The sequence below is a fragment of the Sciurus vulgaris genome, assembly GCF_902686455.1.
Source record: "Sciurus vulgaris genome assembly, chromosome: 10".
Taxonomy (NCBI): Eukaryota; Metazoa; Chordata; class Mammalia; order Rodentia; family Sciuridae; genus Sciurus; species Sciurus vulgaris.
This window is the reverse complement of record NC_136470.1, coordinates 113014857-113038435: the sequence shown is the minus strand read 5'-3', so window position 1 is coordinate 113038435 and position 23579 is coordinate 113014857. Positions and strand designations below refer to the sequence as shown.

Sequence of the window (23579 nt, the reverse complement as noted above, 5' to 3'; positions counted from 1 at the left end):
TGTAACAATATATGTGTTCTATCAATTGGGTATAGTACAACAACTTTAGTTCTTATGTAATTCAAATTTAGAACAAATCAAGGAGCTTATAACTCTCTCATATAAAGTTAACATTATTAGATAAGAAAATGAAAGTTAATTTATGAAAATTTTATAGCATTAAAAAATTTCATGGAAACTAGTTGTGGAAAATTAAAAGATGTACTTACTTTTTTCATCAGCTTTATCTTTTATTGCTATGGTATCATTACTCAGAGAAACAGTCTGTGCATTCAGAATATCTGTTCTCATTCCAGGAAATTTTGGAGAAGAAATGAAGCGCCCTTCATAGGAATATACATAGATACCACCACCATCTACAAGAAGAAAATGTCTAAAAAATAAAGAATAAAAATATGTTCACAGATAGAAAGGTACTATATTTTCATTTTATATTAAAGAATAATTTAACCTATCCCAGACACAGTGGCCTACACCTGTAATCCCAGCACCTCACGAGGCTGAGGCAGGAGGATCACAAGTTTAAAGGCCAGCCTCAGCAACTTAGCAAGGCCCTAAGCAACTTAGTGAAACCCTGCCTCAAAAATAAAAATGTAGAGAGGGCTGGGGATGCAGTTCAGTGGTTAAGCACCTCTGAGTTCAATGCACAGTATCAAACAAACAAACAAAAAAAAATTTTATTCTTTGCAAAAATCTAAATCCTACAATTAAAATAAGTACATAGATATATAAATAAAGTATTTTAAAAAACAAAAGTCAATATTTATTGTTTTGTTTTATGTTGGCTTTCTGTTTTGTTTTGTTTTTTGATGGAGGTGGGGGAGGAAAAATAAAAAAGTCCATAATCACTACCATATGTACTAAAATTGTGACTTCTTTTACATTATACTCTCAATTCTTTTCTTTTCCTAAAGAAAAATGTCACCAATTAGAACAAATTTTTAAAAGAAAAGAAAAAAGAAAAATCTCTATGCAAAGGCAATTAGAAAATCTTATAATTTATAAATCAGTGATTTAAATGATGGGTGGTTCATGAAACTTTTAACACATATTTCATAAATATTAAGTTAAAGATAATGAAATAGTGATCAAAGTCTACGACATTTAAAATTATTCAAAAACTAGTATCAGTGCCAACATTTATTAAAGTAAGATGCTTTGGGGCTGGGGATGTAGCTCAGCAGTAGAGTGCTTGCCTGGCATGTACAAGGCCTTATGTTTGATCCTAGGACTGCAAATAATAATAATAATAAATAAATAAAGATGCTTCTGACTTTAAAATTATATGCTGATCATCAGTATGTATTCACATCTAAAACCTTATACATTTTTTGCAGCAGGGTTTCAGATTTGTTTGCAATGTTGCCAGTTAATATTCAAGGCATAGAGCTCTGTGTGTGGGTATTTTATTGGCTCACATAACTACTTTATGGTTACTACATTTTTCCTTTGAAAAAAGATAAATATTGTAAGAAATAATTTAAACAATACAGAGAAAATAAAAGACTTCTTATGATCCGACCTCTACAGAGGTAATCATGGCAAAAAAAAGTATGATACATTTCCATAATTATTACTAACCCACTTGTGATGGATATTAATTTCAAGTTGTCCACTGTTTTAAAGAGTGTCTATAGTATACATACATCTCTGTATATCTATTCTACTTAATTCCTTAGTACAGCTTCTAGAAGCATAATTAGTGGATCAAAGGATATATACTTTTAAAATCTTAATATGTAATTGTTAAACTGCCTTTTGAAAGGTAATATTGATTTACACACATACAACTAAATTGGTGAGGTGGTTTCCTTTGTGCTGATGACATTATTTCTAAAATCTTATGTTCAGGGTCTCAATATCCTTGATTCAGAACTATTTGTTGATTCAGAAATTACTATTTTTTCTTGTTATGGCAACAAAAAGAAAATAAATTAACAAACACCAAAACTAGTGAAAGTTAAGTACTTTGTGAATACCAAATGTACACACTTCAATTAAATTAATACTTAAGGACTGACAGGTAACTTATTTAACTGAAGTATTTGGTCCTTGCACATCAGTGTATGGTCATACCCATTAGTGTATGAAAACACAGTGTTGATCTTGACAAAGTGACACAATATATTAATATATATTCTTTGTGTTATCACTAAATATTTTTCTCTTCTAAATAATCAGTAGCTTTTAACTTCTAAGAAAATACCCTGTTTCTATGGGCTAACATATCTAATGGTATAAATAAGACCAGTGGTTGGCAGTAACTGAAATATTCTTTACTTAATTATTTATGTCATTAATATATGCTTTTACAAAGTGTACATCCAATAAATACACTTATAAATAATATGAAAGTAAATAAATTTATTTGAAACTCTTGAAGTAAAAAAATCATTTCAGAAATCGTGTTTTTAGACAGATGACATCTTAACTTTTAAATGGCAAAAATGACTTGTTTTAAAAATTTATGATATAACTAAATGAATCATACATTTCAATTTCATTAAATGGATATAAAGTTTAAAGTTTTCTTGATCACTCAATATCATCAGTGTACTGATTATATTCTTCAGTAACAAAATGACATCTTTGATACTCATGAGAATCTGTTGGTGCTCAGAATAATTATACTCTCATCTGCACTGATCTGTAATTTTATTTTTCTCTACATTCCCTTGCCAAGCAGTCACTTTTCTTGCTGGCATTGTGCCAGTCTTTTAACAACTCATCAGCATCATTCTTCTAGTTTTCTATTTATAAAAATCTGTGGGCTAGAAAATCCAATTAAAAAAAACGTTATTAAGAGCTGCCTAGGTGATGAATAAAGGGATAAGAAATATAGTACATGGTATCAATGTAAAGGTATTTTAGGTAAATGTCAATTATGTTTCCATACTTTATTCCAGGTTTTATTGAGTAGCTTTCCTAAGTCTGATATCTGTTTCAGTAGGTTATCACTGTACTTGATAGACTGATAGTTTTCACAGAAAAGTGCAGGTTCTGGAATAATATCTATTCCTGGTTTACTCTAGTTAATTGGTCTGAGTTTCTTAGTCATTTACACACTTCAGAGTCTTGGTAGAGAATACTGTTTTTCAAATTTCAGGTCACAGTCCAGCAGTGGATCATGAAATCAATGAATTTCAATCAATACTTCAAAATAAAATTAGGCCTGGGGGTACTTCAGAGGCACAGCGTGCGCTTAGCATGAGTAAGGCCCTGGGTTCAATCTTCATCAAGAGGGGAAGGGAGGGAAAGATGGGAAAGAGAAAAAAGAAAGGGAAGGGAAGCGAAGGAATGAAGGAAGGGAAAGAGAGAATCATAGAGAAAATAAGAGAGGAAGAAGGAGAGAAGAAACAGAAGAAATAAAGAGAAAACAGGAAAAAAAAAAAGAGAAGAGAATAGGAAATAGAGGAACCATGAGATTCAAACTATTTCATAATTATTTGCCTGATTTTCTCCCATTCTCTCATGTCATTATGTTAATGTTCACATATAATGAACTTAACATTTAAAATAAATTGATACTTTAAAAATTTGTCAGTGTTAATTATTTTTCAATTTTTTATTAAAGCGTTATAGTTATACAGTTATACACAGTAGTCAGGTTCATTTTGACAATATCATATAACCAAGGAATTTGATTTTAATCCCCATTCCTCCTCCTTTTCCTCCCCTTCTCCCTCCCTCTATTCTCCTTCCTCTATTCTACTAAACTTTCTTTTGTTTGTTTGTTTGTTTCTTTCTTTTATTTTATTTTTGTGTGGTGCTGGGGATCGAACCCAGGGTCTTGTGCTTGCAAGGCAAGCACTCTACCGGCTGAGCTATCTCCCCAGCCCTTCTTTCTTTATTTTTGATTGGTATGTTCTACATATACACAAAGTGGAAATTCCCTCTAGTACATTTATATGTGCATATAACATGATTTGTTAAATCCATTCTATATTTTCCCCTTTCCCATCCTTCCTCCCTCTTTCTTGTTCAGTTTTAATTTTTAATATACTAAATACTGAAATACAACCTACATATAACCTTCAATTATTTTTTAAGAATGTAAAAAAATGCTGAGACTAAAAAGTTTCAGGACTTCTTATCTAAAAGCTTATTTATTGTTTCTAATTTTGAAACCTATAATATAAACAGATTCCAAATAAGTAGTATACTGTTAAGTAAATGGGATGCTTTAAAGACTACTTTGCCCCTACATGAAATATTTTAACCCTAAATCCAATAGTTAAACATAATAAACAAATTACCTTTCTGCCTGCAGAATTAAACTAACAGTTCCTTCTTTAAGATCAAATATAAGTGGTGTATTCCAGTTCTTCGTACTAAAAGACAAATAAAATGGACATTATTAACATTTAAAATATTCAATTAACATTTAAAACATTCTTTTAAGTATATAAGTATCCATTTTAAATAGTTATTTTAGTTTCATAGTAACTTTAATTACACTTCTATTAAGTTTTTTGAAATTATTCACTTTCACATCTGTACCCCCAACTAGAAAGAAGACTATCCCCAGCAACTAACCCTAATGCAAAGCAGGCACTCAACAAATACTTACTGTAGGTATTACAATACATGAAATAAGGAATCCTAAGAATAAGTTAATCACTGTGTCCCTTAGCTCTCCTAAATGGGTATATTCAACATTACGTATAAAAACTAACATTAAATATAAAAAATGAGAATTGTTCAATAAATGATATCTATTATTACCTAAAATACGAGTAGGTTCTTTTAATGAAATGTTTTGGGGATGATAGGTCCAGACACCTCCTCATTTCTACCACTGCTCCCTGGTATTTCATTTTAATGAATATTTTATAACAATAAGTATTTTGACAACCAGAGAGGAGACCAGGTTAGTCAGGAAAGAAGAAAAGCAATCTTGTAAATAACAGAATGAATCAAGCAACATTGCCCTATGTAAATTTATGATTTTTAATAAAAAAAAAACATATATAATAAAAAAAAAGAAAAGCAATCTTGTGTTTTGAAACATATTAGGTAATATAGGAAAATTATAGTTACAAAGAATAAATAAATAGCAGCTACTAAATTTTTTGGTATTTTACTTTGTTTTGGTGGGGGTAAGAAGATAATGCTAGGGATCCAACCTAGGACCTTGCACAGACCAGGCTCTACCACTGAACCATATCTCCATCCAAATTTTGGTATTTAAAAAAGCAGAAAAAAAAAAGCTGGGCATGGTGATACATGCCTATAATCCCAGCAGCTCGGGAGGCTGACGCTAGAGGATCTCAAGTTCAAAGCCAGCCTCAGCAAAAGCGAGATGCTAAGCAACTCAGTGAGACCCTATCTTTAAAATACAAAAGAGAGCTGGAGATGGTGGCTCAGTGGTCGAGTGCCCCTGAGTTCAATCCCTAATACACAACCCTCCAACAAAAAAAGCAAACTCTCCAATGTAAATAAGATGTAAAAATACCAATCCTACAGATTCGAATTTTATTCTCTTTCCATTATAACAAGTAGAATAAATCCCTTATTTGGGGAAATGAAGAGACCTAGTTTTTTTTCAAACAGCAAAGAAACTCAAACTAAAAATATTTCTTTTTCTCAACCCAATAAAAAATTATTCAAATAACTGTATTAAGTGAGTATAAGATGTTCCCATGTCCTATAATACTTTCCCTATATTTCAAGTTTTAACATTGTATCTTTTTTACTTTTTCCAAATTATTATTGTTCTTCCCTATCATTTAAGAAAAAAAATTCACATAAAACTAAACTGCCTATTTCTTTATTCACTTTCCTCTGCTTCTCCTATTTCATTATTCGAGACTTGGCTCTTTTTCCTGAGTTGCAGATTCTGATTTGCAGCAGATATACACATAGTAAGTGGGAATTTCTAAAAATATAGCAGTTGTCAATTAAATTAATACCTCTGTTTTGTGTATTACTGAGCTTTAGGATACCAATAAAATATAATACTTTACCTATTTCAATTCATATATTCAGTCAAAATATTTTTAAGTATGTACTACATGCTGGGCTCTGATGAGTAAGACATGAAGTCTCTATCCTTGATTTTATATTCAATGATTAAACTATAATCACATAATATTATAAATACAAGCACAATGTTTTTTTAAAATCCTTGAGTATTCACAACCCTTGAAAGTATCATAATGGTAACATGAGTTTTCTGGATAGCTGAGTAGTCAACTGGTGCTAAACTATAGTCAAATTGTATGAGTTGTTAAATTTTCAAGAATTTTTAAAATCAGCTATTAAATAAAACTGGAATGTAAAATGAAATTTTATACTTATTATTAAGCAAATCATATTAAAAACAAGGGTAATAAATACTCAAAACATCACTTCTGGGTTATTTTATTATCTTTTACTATTATCTATGCACTTGAAATTACTTTTCATCTATATGGTAGCAATACTACATATATAATGGTTTGCTATTCTCCATCTCCTCTCAACTTTGCTGTCCCTGAAATCACATCAACAGCTTGAAATTGGTCCTCATGGAAGTATTTACATCATGAAAATCATCAAAACCGCAAATCAGGTTGGTTTGTTTGTATATTAATCAGTATGTTCTTTTAAGTTTTAGGTGCAAGTTTCTTGGATGTATTTATTAAATCATTCCCTGCCTTCCAAAACAGAATATACTAAATATATTGCCTTTCATTCATCATTTTTGTACAAGTCTGAATCATCAATACAAACATCCATAATTTGTATTACCCTAGCCTATGATAGTAAGCCTTTACCTCATATCCTTACTAAATAACGTGCAGTCTGTTATCAGGATGCTAGCTGTCCCCTCTTAAAGTAAATGGATGGTTCCTTTTTCCATCATTTATTAGCTGCTTCTAAGCTTTAGATTTGAAAAACATATATAATAAATTCCTTGGAACTAGGAATAAACACTATCTCAGAGAAGATATTTCCTATTATAAAAGTGATTATTAATCTTTGATGCATATACTTTAGTAGACATATTTTCACTGTTCATTCATTTCTCACTTTTTCTCACTTCCTGGTTTGAGCTAAGTTCAGAACAGGTGAGGTTTTGAGGAAAAATTAAGCTTTAGCCAAACCATGATGATTTGAAAACTTGAAAATAGATTCCTCATCACAGACTAACTTTGGATTTTTAAGAAACGCAAGATGCTTACGAGAACACATAACATTGAAGAGACGTCGAAACAACTAAGTGTGCATAGTTCAAAGAGGCTTTAATGACTCTATCACGGAATTCCAGCAAGTCCACTGCATCATTAAGAACATTACGAACCTAAACAAGGAAAAATGAAACACCAACAAATTAGAAACATCAATTTTGATTAGATGTTAGCAAGGTTCTGAAAACATGGTTTTGAAACACAAAAAATTCAGAGCACTCTTGATTACCTAATCTCATAAAAAGATTTCAACTAGGAATAAGCTGATAAACACTTGGGTATAAAAATCAACCTACAAAGTATAAATACAGAAAATCTCTTAAAGATAAATAGAAAAGACTTACAAAAAATTTTAACCTGCAAGACTCATTGAATGCTATAGCAACGAAATGATGAAAGTGAAAAATGTTCCAACCCTGAGATACAGTTAAATGAAGATGGCACAGATAAGTTGGAAAGAGACTATATCATTTCTGCCAAAAACAATAAGAATACCTCTTTTTAGATTAGATTTTACTTTAAAATTAGGTTCTAAAAGAGGAGATAAAATTGCTTTAAAAAAATTAAAAGTCGAGTAGGAGACATTAGTAAAGAAACCAACTGCATAGTGAAGAAATCAAGCTGCACAGAGTGGGGGAAGTATTTCCATATGCAAAACATATAAGAAGGCTAAGCACCAACAAACAAGATTGCTTATGCTACTTAAAACTATTATAGAAGTTTATAACAGACTAGTTTGTAAGGATTTTGACGTTTGGCAATATCGTCTAAAAATCTTAAGGTTGATAGCCCAACTGCAACAAATCAAGAAGAATGTTGGGTGAGTTAAACTTACCAAATTATCTGGTCAAACAGAATGGGTAAGACAGTATAAAAAGAAGTTAAAAAAAGAGAGAAAGAAAAAAAATAAAAAGGTAATTATACCTACAAGTCAGTATTTCTTTAAATTCTCCTCAAAATGATATTTTTTTCTAAAAATAATGTATCAGGTATTACTAAGCAATAAAAAGATATAAAAAGAAAGACAGGAGGATAAGGTCAAACTTCCTATAAGTATTTCTTCAAAGTAATTCATGTCCTTACAAAAGAGGTCGAGAGAGCTGCCTTGCCACTTCCAAGTGAGGATAAGAAGGCACAATCTATAAAAAAAGACAGTGGGCCCTCTTTTAGACATCAAATTTTCTAGCACCTTGATTTTAGACTTCCCAGCCTCCAGAAATGTGAAAAAAAATTTCTGCTGCTTATAAGCTACCCACAGTTTTTGTTGTAGCAGTCTGAGGAGACTAAGACAAGTATATTACATTTTTTATGATCTATTCCCCAACTCCCAGCCCCATTAATATGCCACCATCATGACAAGAGATTACAGAATAAAGCATATACTCTAGATTCCTATCCCAAAGATACACAAGCAAAACTATGAAATAACACTGTATAGGTTATTTACTATAGCACTATTTGCAATAGCAAATGACTGCAAATGTCCAAATGTTTATCAATAGACTGAAAAAACTACAGCACATTCACAAATAATATATAGCAGTAAGATGCAATGAGAAAGTTATATGGAATGATTTAAGGACATAAAGTAAAAATGCAAGATGCAGAACAATATGTATAGTATGATAGCTTTTATCTAAGACGAAGGATATGAAGATACATGGATTTGCCTCTATTTAAAAAACAAGAAATACTAAATAGTATTCAATGGTAGATTGTTAGAATAATTTATATTTTTATTTCAAAACTATATTTTAGTTTAGAACATATATAGCACTATTAATGTGCTTAGGAAAAAAATTTTCTTATAAAACAATAGTCAAGTACAAAGAGTAAAACTCCTTAACTTTAAACACAAGTACATATTCATGATATATTTTTATCTATCAGGAACAAAAACATTTTGTCTAAAAGTACTGATCAAATCAATACAAATGAGCCCATACAGTACCCAAATATGGTCTATTAATAACATTTCCCTGGGGAAAAAACCTGCTATTGGGTTCCCTCTTCTATTCTTCAATAAATCCTACTTTAAAAAAAAATAACATTTCCCTCTAATAATTTTCCTGGAAAAATGGCTGATTCCAAGTCTGATAGGAAATGCACAAAATAAGCCTAGAATATCTTGTTATACCAGAAAGGAAACTAATGAAATAATGTCAAAAGAACATAGGAGCCAATTGACCAAAGATAAAACAATTTGATCATTAAAAAGAATTGTGACTGCAAAGGCTGAAATATACCAAAAATGTTAACATCTACAAGTTATAATGATAAAAACACAAAAGAAATTCACTAGGCCAGGCAGTGTGGTACATGGCTGCAATCTTAGAAACTCAGGTGGCTGAGGCAAGAGAATCATAAATTCAAGGTCTATTTGGGCAACTTAGTGAGACCCTGTCTCAAAATAAAAAATAAAAAAGTATGGGGTGCAACTCAGTGGTAGAGTGCCCCTGGGTTTGGGTTCCAATGCTGAAAAAAAAAAAAAAAAAAACAAAAAACAAAAAAAAAGAAAAAGAAACTAATTGGACATGCTAGGAAATCAACCCATGATTGGAAAACTGGTAAATAAAGGAAAATAATTCAGCTGTTCTCACTTTATAGTAATCAAATGATTGATGTATAAGAATTCTAGATGATAAATACACAAGAAATGATTGGTTATAAATTAATTAATTATAATATTACCATACCACACCCTCCCCAATGAAAGACAAATCTAGACAACTATCATCAATGGCTGCTAAAAACATTAAAATGCCTAATAGGAAACTATTATGATAGATGAATCAGGCTTATAATACCTGAACACACTGATCAAAACATTACTGGAATAAAGACAAGCAGACATACGTGCCTCCTGATGTGATGTAATAGGAAACGCACAGCATCACTTACAAATTATTCTTTATATTTCTTAAAACTCTAAAATCATATCAAGGCTCTAAATCTAATAACCAGTTTATAGGAAATACAGAAGGTTAAATGAAAATGTTAAATATAAATATACCATAAGGATGCAATCAGGTAAATGCAGAATATACAACATTCGACAGAATAAACGACCTGATTTAATAAATAAATTTTAAATTTCATATAATATATTTATATATTTATACATATGAAGAAGGAAATGTTTCAGACTTGAAAAGACAGGGACAAATTAAATGCAATGTGGTACTGTTTCTGATGTAAACAGAACAACTATAAAAAATATATTTTAACTGAAAAAAATGTGATCTGCTATTGCAGAAAGATACTAGGAGACCACAGGAAAAATGTGCAGGGTCAGTATAGTTATATTTAAAGGAGAATAGTTCCTATCTTTCAGACATTTTTAAATGCTTTTTAAAAAGATGTCAGTTATGGGCTGGGGATATAGCACCATTGGTAGAGTGCCTGCCTCGCATGCACAAGGCCCTACACCAACAAAAAACACCAAAAACACAAAACAAAAAAAAGATGTCAGCATGCCAGTCATGAAGAAAAGGAGTAATATGTTTGTTTACTTCTTCAATGAGTGGGGGGAAATGACTGTAAAGAGAAGAGTACTCTGATGAAAAATGTTTCAAAGGAGATGAAGTTTTTTAGGGAACAGGAGATTATAGTGGTTTAGAATCAGTGCTGCGGTATAAGAAAGGTATCCTACCTAACTCAAGACCCAGTTATGTGGCATATGGAAGAAAGCATACTTGAGAAGGCTGTAGGAGAAACACTGGTCACAATACTAAGGTGATTTTTAATTAGAATAATAAAGTGAGAGTGATTTCAGTGAATTTATGATACCATCTTCACCAGAAGTCTGACTGAGGTCCCAAAGACATTTTTAAATTTCCAAAATAGCATCTTCTCCTAGAAACATGTCAATGATGTAAATGTTTTGAAGCAAAATTGTATGCTTGTTTCTTTAAGGCAACATGTTGTCTCCTAATGTCTTTCTATAGTAGGAGATCACATTTTTCCAGTTATTTTCTAAATATATAGTTGGTCTGTTTGCATAGAAAACAAAGTGCTACTCTGCATTTGGTTAATATGTTTCTTAAATCTGTTTAATTCTGATATAATTCCTCCTTCAAAAATATACACCTTGTTTAAATTTACAATTTATTTATTAAGGTTCAAAACCAGCCTCAGCAACTTAGCAAGACCCTGTCTAAAAAATTAAAAAAAAAAAAAAAAAAAAAAAAGCCTGGGAATGTTAACCAGTGGTTAAAAAGACTGGGGATGCAGCCTTCTCAGTTCAATCCATAGAATCAATGATAAATAGGTAAAATAATTTATTCCTATTATTAACTAGCAAGTTAGGCCTGCCTTAGATTCAGTTCTACTGGTTAAATTTAACTTACTCCTATTTGTCAGAGTTTCTTCCAACCTCCTTCCTTAATTGAATCTATATACTCCATAAATGCTTCAAATTTCACTAACCTGTCCTAAATCCATAACCACAATAACTACAGCCATTTCAGTTCTTTTTCAGTGCACGGTTCTTATTGTTATGAAAAATTGACCAAATGATGACACAGTAAAAATGTTTTAAAAGTGCATGAATTTTCATAAACTTTGAGTAAATATAATTAACAAAGATAATTCTACATTATGTATAGTGAACTAATGTGAAAAGAAGCAGGCTTAATCATCCTAAGATCATAATCATACCTGCATGGTCCTTCTTTTAGTTAAGGTTATTTGAAAATTTTTCCACTCCCAACGTTGCTCCACTACATGTGCAAAAACAACATGGCCATTTCCACAGGCTCCAGCAATCTGAGTGCCATCAATTGACCAAGCAATATTAAATATACTGCCAGTGTTGGGTTTTTCTAAAGCATATGACCACTGAAGGAAAAAAAAAAGAGTAAAATTGATTGATCAAAAAAAATGTTTTAAGAATTTAAAACTGATCACATGTTAACATATTAAGATAATTTTTAAAAGAATGTAACTTTATCTGGAATTATTATAAATGTTTTCTTAATAAAATTCTAGTATGTTGAACAGAAGATACAAATATTTTAAAAGTATGCAGTAGAAAAACATAAAACATAACATGAAATCTCTCAAGGACTCAAAAAACTCATATCATTTCCATTCACATGATTACATTCAAGTAATAATACTGAAAAGGTAAACACAAAGCTTCTGTAGGAAAAAACAAAGTAAGACATCTTAACATTCTCTATAGTCTTACATCTAGAAATTTCTGATCATAATATTTCAGGAATGTCACTAAAAACTGAAACTAAACACAAAATGTTACTCAAACATCTCTGATACATCTCTCTTAGAACTTACCTGTTTGATAAAGTTATCTAGAGATAAGCATCAACTAGGACAAAAGAGATTCTTGTGCATATGTATTAAGACAGCAAGGAAAAAAAAAAACATTTGATAGATGGTACTAGAGGCATTTTCTTATATTTTTCAGATGCAACATACATACTTGCAAGAAGGATGATTAATTTGTTTGACTAAACTTATATGGCATTTTCTCTTTCTTTATAGCCTAGAGTCAAATTAAGTCTTGAATTCTCTGCTTTTGGGTTGTTTGTTTTGTTTTGTTTCACATTATTACTTTCTTAGAAATATATATTATTAGGGGTTGGGGATGTAGCTCAGTGGTAGTACGTGCTTCTATCCCCAGTACCAAAGGGAAGCAGGGAGGAAACATTATTATTTAGCTACAGGCTCACTCCAACAACAAAAACGGAGGAAACAAAAAATGGAAAAAGATTCACTAATTTATACTACTATAATACAAAACTTTAAATTCCTAATAAAAGTTCATAGATAAAATACTTAATTACTTTTACCACCCACTAAATTTTTTCATCTTCTCCACTCTTTGAACCCCTAAATGCTGCTTAATGGCTTAAGTAAAAGGTCTAATAGTAAAGTTATCAAGGAGGAGGTAATGAACAAACCACAAGCTTTGCTTTATCAGCAGTTGAAAATATTAGAAATTTCCTTTTCTGGAATTACAAATATACTTTTTAAAGAAGAACATAAATACTTGAAGCCACCTTTTTTAGAAAATAAGCAAAGACTGAGAACTTCAAAGATAAAAATAATCTGCTTCTGGAAATAAAAAGAAATAAACAGGGGATGTGGCTCAGTAATAGAGCCCTTGCCTGGCACACGTAAGGCCCTGGGTTTGATTCTCAGAACAACATGTAAAAAAATATATAAATAAAGGCCCATGGACAACTAAAAAAAATTATTTTTAAAAAAGCAATGAACCCATTTATGCCTGACAAACAAGAATTATGAAATACTACAGGACTACTATGTTATATGAAAATTAAAAGTGGTTGATACAGATAAAAGAGACTTGATGTATTGATACATAGCACTTAATAGTTTGGAGCAGGCTTACACATCTCTTTTTTATTCTCAATTTAGTCAATGCTCATGGTGTAGATGGAACAGAGATCTAAACTTGTATTTTAAAATCATACATTCATATTTTTAAAATATTTACTTTATGTTTTTTCAGTTTGCTTAAATCAAAAAGCAAATAAGGTACAATCTGCAATTGGTTTGAAAAATCTTTTAGATATATCATCTAAGTCCTGTTTTCCACATTATTTTTGCCTTCCAGATTTTTTTTTTTGGTGGTACTGGGGATTGAACCCAGGGTCTTGTGCCTGCAAGGCAAGCACTCTACCAATCGAGCTATATCCCCAGCTGCCTTGCAGTTTTTTGCTATTGCAGAAACTGGATCATTTGTTCTATAGTTTCCCACATCTGGATTTTGCCATTTACATTCTCATGGTGTTATTTAACATGTTATCCTATCAGTTTTATTTCATATAAATTGGTAGTTAAATTTAAGAGTTTTGATTAAATTCAGGTTCAATTTTTTTGGCAAGAAAACTTCATAGGTGGTGTTGTGTACTGTTGAAATTTAAGTAAGGGTATAAATTAGGGTTGGCATAGTCAGGTATAACATAGGGAAGGACAATTAGAGGGAAGGTGGGGAGATAAGGTTAATTATTCATAGATCCATGAGAAAAGAAAGAAACTCATCTTCCAGTGACAAGGGGAAAGTGTAGGGTACCATTTAGGACGTAGGGCTCAACCAGCTGGTGAGAAGCAAGAGGAAGAAGCTTTTAATGGGGTCCAGGGCATTACCTAGGTGAGTTTTCTGAGGTAGAGTGGGATTGGTTAGTTTGAAGAAAGTTAAGAGTGGGAATTTAGGAGTTATATTATCAGGTTCACAACACTTACAGCAAAAGTAATTTGGTCAAGGGCTCGGAACATAGCTCAGTTTGTAGAGTGCTTGCCTGTCAAGCACAAGGCTCTGGTTTTAATCCCTAGCACATTGAAAAAAAAAAAAAAAAAAAAAAAAAAAAAGGTAAGGTGGTCAAGAGGCAAGAGGCTGATTCAGGAGGATTCAAAGTTCAAAGCCAGCCTCAGCAAAAGCGAGATACTAAGTAATACATGATTGGTATTGTTGGCAATAACTTATCAGAATGTGAATGCTGGAGTTGGGTTTATGAGTTATTTATGAGAAGAAAATATGAGCAAAATATTAAAAGAAGCAGCTGTACCATTTCTCTCTCAAATGGTGGGCAGAGGAAAAACAACACATTACATATAAGGAATCATAGATTGGCACATGTGTACATGTTGCAGGAGCTTTTGCATGATTTCAGCAAGTGCACATATAGAAAATACAGACAGAATCACAAGTTCAAGACCAGCCTGGGCAACTTAATGAGTCTCAAAATTAAAAAAAAAAAAAAAAAAAAATTACAAAAAAAAAAAAAAAAGCTGGGGAAATATGAAAGAGAAAGAAAAGAGAAATAAAAGAAAAGAAAAGAAGAAAAAAGAGAAAAAACAATTGCACAGAGTAAAATTCTGTGCTTCTAAACAGACTCAGATTTTTAGGTACTAATACCACAAAAAAGCAAATTCAAATTTGTGTACACTGTTAAAAAGAAAAAGAAAAAGAAACAATCTTTAGTTATTAAAAAAAAAAAAGATTGTTTAAGTTAACTAACCACAGGAGAAGTTTACTTAAACCAACTTATTCCATTAAAATTAAGCACAGACACTATCTTAAAATTTACCATTATTCCACTTCTTCTCTGTTCTTTCATAACAATTATAATCCTTACTATGTTGTTTAATCATTTGTTTACATTTTAGAACTCTAGAGGGTGAGGTGTTATTGAGGACAGATATAGAAGTTATTCTCTAAATAGCCAATGAAGCACATATGAATATAAGCTGAATGAACAAGTAAGCCTGTGTTCCTAGAGCAAGCCCTCTTTCCAAAAGTTCAACAACCATTTTGTCAAAATCTGACTTTTAAAATTAAAAAACACATAAAAACAAGTAAAAGTCAAGAAATTTAGAAATATAAAAACTAGACTTCTGAAAAATAATCACAAAACTTACTGAATGGATCAATCCCATTAATAAATAGTCAAAATGTTGGACTAATGTAACTCTTTAAAAACTAAAACAACATATTTTCTCTGTATAAAAATTCACTAAAATGCAACATTTCCAGAATACCCATTGCATGTTAGGTGTTGATTTTAAACAAAATAAAAGTAAATTATGTAACAGAAATCTAACTTTGTATTATTAACTAAGTTTCTCAATTCTGGACAACAGAGACTCATAAAGGAAGCAGTTCCCTTACTTTATGGTTTATACTTTATCCTTTAGCAAAGTTGATTTTATACCAAAAAAGAAAATTTTAACTTTCTCATTATCTTCATTATAAAGTCAGAAATTTACCCATGTACAAAGAAAGTCTCTGAAGATTAAACTGAAAATTTTTGGTAAATTAGACTAAATTGACTGAAACAACAGCAACCCATTGAGTTGGCTGCCTCCCGCCTCTTCCTTCATTTAATAAGACCTGGCCACACCAATGGGTCCTACTGAAGTCTTCACAGCCATTTTTATAGAGCCTACTCCAGCAGGCCTAAACATACCTGCTTAGATCAGGTATGTGTTCCTAATCGAGGTTGGGTCAATAATTTCTTCCCTGGAGGTATTTACACCCCATGGGACCAAGGTTTTTGACTCAGTCTTCTCTCTCCAATAGAGATGTACTCATGAGGTCACTTTTCAGCATGTAAGTTGAGAGGAGAAAAAAGGTCAGCCTACAGGGGGAAAAAAAAAAAAAAAAAAAAAAAAGGACCTGGATATGTAGACAGGAGCAAAGGCAAAAGACAAAGCACTCTACCTTTTGGTTCCTAAGGCCTACTAGTTATATTATTTTCCCGGTATCCAGAAGTTTTCCTATAACCTTATAACAATGCCCCTTTTTGCTTCTACTTGTATCAAACTACAATAAAATATAGAATAAGTCTAAAGTCATAAGATCAGTCACATTTCTCCAACGCTGCTTGAGTTTTTCCATTTCTGGCATGCTATTTTTACATTAAAACACAAACATAGGGGATTCAAGATGGCGGACTAGAGGGTGGCTGCGTTTCGTGTTGCTCCAGGACTCAGGACTCAAGAAGAGGAGATATAGAGAGCCTTGGGACCAACTCAAAGCAGCCGGGTGAGAATCTCCCACTGGGCAGACGTCCCGGACGGGGCAGGAGCCCTGGACGGGGCGGTAGCCCCAAAAGCAGGGATCTTTGCAAAGTAGAACGGCCGCGAGGCGCCCCTCCCCCCGCCGGAGCAGTGATCGCAGACAGCTGGGAGCATTGAAGAGGGGGCTGCCCAGAGGAGAAGGAGAAATACGGGCTCGGCACGTCGCTTGGAATTGGATCAGCTGCGCCAGGGCTCCGGGCGGCTATCCGGAGGAGCAGCGTGGGTTCAGGACTCAAGAAAAGGAGATATTGAGAGACTTGGGACCAACTCAAAGTAGCCGGGTGAGTGTTTCCCACTGGGCAGGCGGACGGGGCGGTAGCCCCCGGACAGGGCGGTAGCCCCGAAAGCAGGGATCGTTGCAAAGTAGAACTGCCGGCGAGGCACCCCTCCCCCCACCGGAGCAGTGATCGCAGACAGCTGGGAGCATTGAAGAGGTGGCTGTTCACCACAGCGCTTAGACTCGGCGCAACCCACCCGCGCTCTGGGAGGCTGCCCAAAGGAGAAGGTGCTTGGTGAGCTGTTTGGACTGAACGTGACCACCCCCGAACACAGGGGGCTGCCCAGAGGAGAAGGAGAAATACGGGCTCGGCACGTCGCTTGGAATTGGAACAGCTGCGCCAGGGCTCTGGGCGGCTATCCGGTGGAACAGAGGGGTGAGTGGTTTGGTCCCAGAGCATCCGCTCCTGAACACAGGGGGTTGTCTGGAGAAGGAGGAGGAGCGCGGCGGGGTGCTTGGGCTCGAAGTGACTGCACCAGGGCTACGGGAGGCAGTCGGGACAAGAAGGTGCACAGTGAGTTCTTGGGACTCGTGACGCACCAGATCTCTGGGTAACTGCCTGGTGGAGAAAGTGGTGCGTGGTGGGTCACTTGGTCTTAGAGCGACGGCACGGAACAACAGGTGGCTGCCGGAGGAAAAGGCGTGTGGCGGGTCACTGGGACTCGGAGCGATTGTAAGGGGCTCCAGGTGGCTGCTCAGAGGAGGGGCCGCATAGCCAGGCGCAAAGTGCAGAGCAGGGTCCTAGACGGCTTCTTGGTGGAAGGGCCCCACAGACAAACTGAGGGGCGGAGCGAAGGCTCCAGGACTGCAGGCAGCTTCTCTGAGGAGAGGCAGCCGAAGGAGATTCGTTTGTGAAGGGTGAGGCTTCCAGGCCCAGGAGGTAGGTCCGGGTCCCTGGGATCATTGCAGAAGAAGGCTGCCCAGCCCAGGCGGTAGTTGTGAATTGAACAGAACCTCTGGGAGGAAAACCGACCAGCGAGACCTCCCCACCGGGTGACTCTTCCCTGTTGGGTGAGGTTCTCCCAAAAGGACCGTAAAATCAGAGACACAGGCCCAAACTGGTCTTGCATCAGCCCACAACCTACTTCCCTTCTGGATGACCATTCATCAGCAAGTGAAGGTACCTCTGCCCACTAGCAGGGAATATACCCCACCAGAAGGCCACCACCCCTAGGGAGTCAGCTCCCTTGTGGAGCACTGCATTATCAACTTCCGCCAAGATTTCAGGCTACTGAAGACTAAGAGGGGATATAATATAAATCTTCAGGGATATTATAAGACAATAGAGGAAATCTGCAATATCACAGCGGTCAACTGATACCTGAACAATATGAGAAAACAAGGAAAGAAAATGCTGCAAACAAATCTAGATGTTACATCAATGAAACCCAACGACAGCATGGCAGAAGAAATGACAGAAAGGGAGTTCAGAATGTACATAATTAAAATGCTCAGGGAAGCAAATGACGAGATGCAAGAGCAAATGCAGGCACTGAATGATCGCACCAATCGACAGTTAAAAGAGCAAATACAGGAAGCAAAAGATCACTTCAATAAAGAGTTAGAGATATTGAAAAAAAAACCAAACAGAAATCCTTGAAATGAAGGAAACAATAAACCAAATTAAGAACTCCATAGAAAGCATAACCAATAGAATAGAACACCTGGAAGACAGAACATCAGACATTGAAGATAAAATATTTAACCTTGAAAACAAAGTTGAACAAACAGAGAAGATGGTAAGAAATCATGAACAGAATCTCCAAGAACTATGGGATATCATGAAGAGACCAAATTTGAGAATTATTGGAATTGAGGAAGGCTTAGAGAAACAGACCAAAGGAATGAACAATCTATTCAATGAAATACTATCAGAAAATTTCCCAAATCTGAAGAATGAAATGGAAGATCAAGTACAAGAGGCTTATAGGACTCCAAATATACAAAATTACAACAGACCCACACCAAGGCACATTATAATGAAAATGCCCAAAATACAAAATAAAGACAGAATTTTAAAGGCCGCAAGAGAGAGGAATCAAATTACATTCAGGGGGAAACCAATACGGATATCAGCAGATTTTTCAATCCAGACCCTAAAAGCTAGAAGGGCCTGGAACAACATTTTTCAAGCCCTGAAAGAAAATGGATGCCAACCAAGAATCTTATACCCAGCAAAACTTACCTTCAAATTTGATGATGAAATAAAATCCTTCCATGATAAACAAAAGCTAAAAGAATTTACAAAAAGAAAGCCAGCATTACAGAACATTCTCAGCAAAATATTCCATGAGGAAGAGATGAAAAACAAAGAAACAAATCAGCAATGGGAGGAACCATCCTAAAGGAATTGTCAAATAAAGGAAGAACCAAGGCGTCTCAAAATAAATAAATAAATAAATAAATAAATAAATAAATAAATAAATAAATAAATAAAATGAACCAAATGACTGGGAATACTAATCATATCTCAATAATAACCCTGAATATTAATGGCCTGAACTGATCAATCAAAAGACATAGACTGGCAGATTGGATCAAAAAGAAAGATCCAACAATATGTTGCCTGCAAGAGACTCACCTCGTAGAAAGAGATACACATAGACTAAAGGTGAAAGGATGGGGGAAAACATATCATGCACATGGATTCAGCAAAAAAGCTGGGGTATCCATCCTCATTACAGATAAGGTGGACTTCAAGTCAAAACTAGTCAAAAGGGATAAAGAAGGACATTACATACTGCTTAAGGGAACCATAAATCAGCAAGACATAACAATCATAAACATCTATGCCCCAAACAGTGGCTCATCCATGTATGTCAAACAAATCCTTCTCAATTTCAGAAACCAAATAGACCATAACACAATAATACTAGGTGATTTTAACACACCTCTCTCACCACTGGACAGATCTTCCAAACAAAAATTGAACGAAGAAACCATAGATCTCAATAACACAATCAATAATTTAGACTTAACGGACATTTATAGAATATACCATCCAACCAAGAGCGAATACACTTTCTTCTCAGCAGCACATGGCTCCTTCTCTAAAATAGACCATATATTATGCCACAAAGCTAATGTAAGCAAATACAAGAAGATAGAGACACTAGCATGTATTCTATCAGATCATAATGGTTTGAAGTTAGAAATAAATGAAAGAGTAAAAAACAGAAGCTACTCCAACACCTGGAGATTAAACAATATGCTATTACATGATGAATGGATAACAGAAGATATTAGGAAGGAAATTAAAAAATTCCTAGAGGTAAATGAGAACAAAGAAACATCATATCAAAATCTTTGGGACACTATGAAAGCAGTACTTAGAGGAAAATTTATTTCATGGAGTGCATTCAATAAAAGAAGTAAAAATCAACAAATAAACAACCTAACACTTCAGCTCAAAGCCCTAGAAAAAGAAGAACAGACCAACACCAAAAGTAGTAGAAGACAGGAAATAGTTAAACTCAGAGCTGAAATCAACGAAATTGAAACAAAAGAAACTATACAAAAAATTGACAAAATAAATAGTTGGTTCTTTGAAAAAATAAACAAAATTGATAAACCCTTAGCCACTCTAACAAAGAGAAGACGAGAGAAAACCCAAATCACCAAAATTCGGAATGAACAAGGAAATATCACAACAGACACAATTGAAATACAAAACATAATTAGAAGCTATTTTGAAAATCTATATTCTAACCAAATAGAAAATTTCGAAGACATCAACAGGTTTCTAGAGACATATGAATTGCCTAAATTGGGCGAGGAGGACATACAAAATTTAAATAGATCAATTTCAAGTAATGAAGTAGAAGAGGTCATCAAAAGCCTACCAACAAAGAAAAGTCCAGGACCAGACGGGTTCTCAGCTGAGTTCTACAAAATCTTTAAAGAAGAGCTCCTTCCAATACTTCTCAAAGTATTCCATGAAATAGAAGAGGAGGGTACCCTCCCAAACTCATTCTATGAAACCAATATTACCTTGATACCCAAGCCAGACAGAGATAAATCGAGGAAAGAAAATTTCAGACCAATATCATTAATGAACATTGACGCAAAAATTCTCAATAAAATTTTAGCAAATCGCATACAAAAATATATTAAAAAGATAGTGCACCCCGATCAAGTGGGTTTTATCCCAGGGATGCAAGGTTGGTTCAACATCCGGAAATCAATAAATGTAATTCACCATATCAAGAGACTTAAAGTCAAGAACCACATGATTATTTCAATAGATGCAGAAAAAGCATTTGATAAAATACAACACCCCTTCATGCTCAAAACACTAGAAAAAATAGGGATAGTGGGAACATTCCTTAACATTGTAAAGGCCATCTATGCTAAGCCCATGGCTAATATCATTCTAAACGGTGAAAAACTGAAAGCATTCCCCCTAAAAACTGGAACAAGACAGGGATGCCCTCTTTCACCACTCCTATTCAATATCGTTCTTGAGACTCTAGCCAGAGCAATTAGACAGACCAAGGAAATTAAAGGAATACGAATAGGAAAAGAAGAACTCAAACTATCCCTATTTGCGGATGATATGATTATATACTTAGAGGAACCAGGAAATTCCACCAGAAAACTGTTAGAACTCATAAGTGAATTCAGTAAAGTGGCAGGTTACAAGATCAATGCTCATAAATCCAATGCATTTTTATACATAAGGGAGGAATTCTCAGAAAGAGAAATTATGAAATCCACCCCATTCACCATAGCATCGAAAAAAATAAAATACTTGGGAATCAATCTCACAAAAGAGGTAAAAGACCTCTACAATGAGAACTACAGAACACTAAAGAAAGAAATCGAAGAAAACCTTAGAAGATGGAAAGATCTCCCATGTTCTTGGATAGGCCGAATTAATATTGTCAAAATGACCATACTTCCAAAAGTGCTATACAGATTCAATGCAATCCCAATTAAAATCCCAATGACGTACCTTACAGAAATAGAGCAAGCAATCATGAAATTCATCTGGAAGAATAAGAAACCCAGAATAGCTAAAGCAATCCTTCGCAGGAAAAATGAAGCAGGGGGTATCGCAATACCCGAACTTCAACTTTATTACAAAGCAATAGTAACAAAAACGGCATGGTACTGGTACCAAAATAGACAGGTAGATCAATGGTACAGAATAGAGGACACGGACACAAACCCAAATAAATACAACTTTCTAATACTAGACAAAGGTGCCAAAAATATGCAATGGAGAAAAGATAGCCTCTTCAACAAATGGTGCTGGGAGAATTGGAAATCCATATGCAACAGAATGAAACTAAACCCGTATCTCTCACCCTGCACAAAACTCAACTCAAAATGGATTAAGGACCTTGGAATCAGACCAGAGACTCTGCAGATTATAGAAGAAAAAGTAGGTCCCGATCTTCAACATGTCGGCCTAGGACCAGACTTCCTCAACAGGACTCCCATAGCACAAGAAATAAAAGCAAGAATCAATAACTGGGATAGATTCAAACTAAAAAGCTTTCTCTCAGCAAAGGAAACTATCAGTAATGTGAAGAAAGAGCCTACAGAGTGGGAGAATATCTTTGCCAATCATACTTCAGATAGAGCACTAGTCTCCAGAATCTATAAAGAACTCAAAAAACTCTACACCAAGAATACAAATAATCCAATCGACAAATGGGCTAAGGAAATGAACAGACACTTCACAGAAGAAGATGTACAAGCAATCAATAAACATATGAAAAAATGTTCAACATCTCTAGTAATAAGAGAAATGCAAATCAAAACCACCCTAAGATTCCATCTCACCCCAATTAGAATGGCGATTATCAAAAATACAAGCAACAGGTGTTGGGGAGGATGTGGGGAGAAAGGTACACTCATACATTGCTGGTGGGGCTGCAAATTAGTGCAGCCACTCTGGAAAGCAGTGTGGAGATTCCTTAGAAAACTTGGAATGGACCCTCCATTTGACCCAGCTATCCCACTCCTTGGCCTATACCCAAAGGATCTAAAATCAGCATACTACAGAGATACAGCCACATCAATGTTCATAGCTGCTCAATTCACAATAGCCAGACTATGGAACCAACCTAGATGCCCTTCAATTGACGAGTGGATAAAGAAACTGTGGTATATATACACAATGGAATATTACTCAGCCATAAAGAATGACAAAATTATGGCATTTGCAGGCAAATGGATGAAATTGGAGAATATCATGCTAAGTGAGATAAGCCAATCTCAAAAAGACAAGGGACGAATGATATCGCTAATAAGTGGAGGATGACACATAATGGGGGGGAGGGAAGGGTTAGTGTTAGGGTTAGAGTTAGGGTTAGGGAGGGGGGCAAGTATGGAGGAAGAAAGTACTGTATAGAGGGTAAAGAGGGAGGGGAGGGGTGGGGGGAAGGGGAAAAAATAACAGAATGAATCAAACAACATTATTGTATGTGGATTTAAGATTACACAAATGGTATGCCTTTGCGCCATGTACAAAGAGAGAGGCAACATGTATCCCATTTGTTTACAATAAAAAAAAAAAAAACACAAACATACAAACAAAACACCAATACTTATAA

The 23579-nt window shown here is 34.4% G+C and overlaps 1 protein-coding gene across 5 annotated transcripts in view; it reads right to left on the bottom strand.

Moving 5' to 3' along the window:
- The window catches only part of IFT80 (intraflagellar transport 80), a 126861-nt gene that overhangs the window by 40617 nt on the left and 62665 nt on the right, over positions 1 to 23579 (bottom strand). For 4 of the 5 annotated variants that reach the window (XM_079155506.1, XM_079155504.1, XM_079155503.1 and 1 more), the window contains 4 exons: positions 11832 to 12011; positions 7167 to 7285; positions 4257 to 4331; positions 210 to 373 (listed from right to left, as the gene is read on the bottom strand). In XM_079155506.1, coding sequence (XP_079011632.1) covers positions 210 to 373; positions 4257 to 4331; positions 7167 to 7285; positions 11832 to 12011 — 538 coding nt within the window. The remainder of the gene's footprint in view (positions 1 to 209; positions 374 to 4256; positions 4332 to 7166; positions 7286 to 11831; positions 12012 to 23579) is intronic. The other variant, XM_079155505.1, reaches the window with a different exon arrangement.